This window comes from Pteropus alecto, unplaced genomic scaffold (genome assembly GCF_000325575.1).
Source record: "Pteropus alecto unplaced genomic scaffold, ASM32557v1 scaffold177, whole genome shotgun sequence".
In the NCBI taxonomy this organism is placed as follows: domain Eukaryota; kingdom Metazoa; phylum Chordata; class Mammalia; order Chiroptera; family Pteropodidae; genus Pteropus; species Pteropus alecto.
The window spans coordinates 2,511,810-2,512,814 of record NW_006442207.1 but is presented as its reverse complement, the minus strand read 5'-3'; the positions used below and the strand labels follow the sequence as shown (position 1 = coordinate 2,512,814).

General features: G+C 42.2%; 1 protein-coding gene across 1 annotated transcript in view; it reads left to right on the top strand.

Moving 5' to 3' along the window:
• Positions 1-1,005, top strand: part of PNLIPRP3 (pancreatic lipase related protein 3) — a 30,133-nt gene that overhangs the window by 18,694 nt on the left and 10,434 nt on the right. Inside the window, exons 6-7 of the mRNA XM_006920836.1 lie at positions 8-127; positions 210-332. Of these exons, the coding sequence (XP_006920898.1) occupies positions 8-127; positions 210-332 (243 nt within the window). The remainder of the gene's footprint in view (positions 1-7; positions 128-209; positions 333-1,005) is intronic.

Below are 1,005 nucleotides of genomic sequence, written 5' to 3'. Positions count from 1 at the left end.
TCCCTAGGGTTGGACCCAGCTGGGCCCTACTTCCACAACACCCCACACGAAGTCAGGCTGGACCCCTCAGATGCCAACTTTGTCGACGTTATTCATACAAATGCACTTCGCTTCCTCTTTGAGTTCGGTAAGTTTTTAACACACAGAAGCTACACTGAAGCGAAGAGGAGAATTTTTAGAGGCGGTCATCCTGCTTTTATCTATTTCAGGTGCCGGAACTATTAACGCTTGCGGTCACCTTGACTTCTACCCAAATGGAGGGAAACACATGCCAGGATGTAAAGACTTAATTACACCTCTATTTAAATTTGATTTCAACGCTTACAAGGAAGGTAAATACTTTCTAAAATATGAAGGCTGCTGTTACACATCCACCCAGCTCTCTCCTTGGGCAGGATTCACATTCTTTTGTATATCATATAATAAATACTATAAAATAATATAAAACTATATTTTAGCCCAAAACACTGTTGCACGTTATGAAGCTCCCACCGGTTGTGCGATCTGCGAGGCCAGGTTCATATCTTAGTTATCTTTGTATCCTCAGTGCCTAACAGAGTGTCTGGAATATTGTCGTTATTCAATATAAACGAGAAGGATGGGTTCTTTTATTCAACAAATATGTATCGAGTGCTTACTAGGTACTAGACATTCTAAGAATAGCAAATATGAGAATGAATACAAAAGACAAAAATCTCTTTCTGATGAAGCTAATATTCTAATATGCTAGAAAAACAATAATAGAGTAAGTGCTAAGGAGACAAAATTAAGCATGGGATGGGAATATGATGTGTCGATGATGGTAGGGGTGAGGTGGGGAAAGGAATTGTTTGAGAGAGTGGCCAAGGATTTCTTACTGGAAGGATTACCTAAAGAGTCAGCCATGTGGATACCTGGAGGAAAAGCATTCCAGGCTGAGGGGTGGGGGTAGCAAGTGCAAAGGACCTGGGGCAGGAGCTTGCCTGGGAGGCTCATGGCAATGAGAAGCCTACTGTGCTGGAGGGA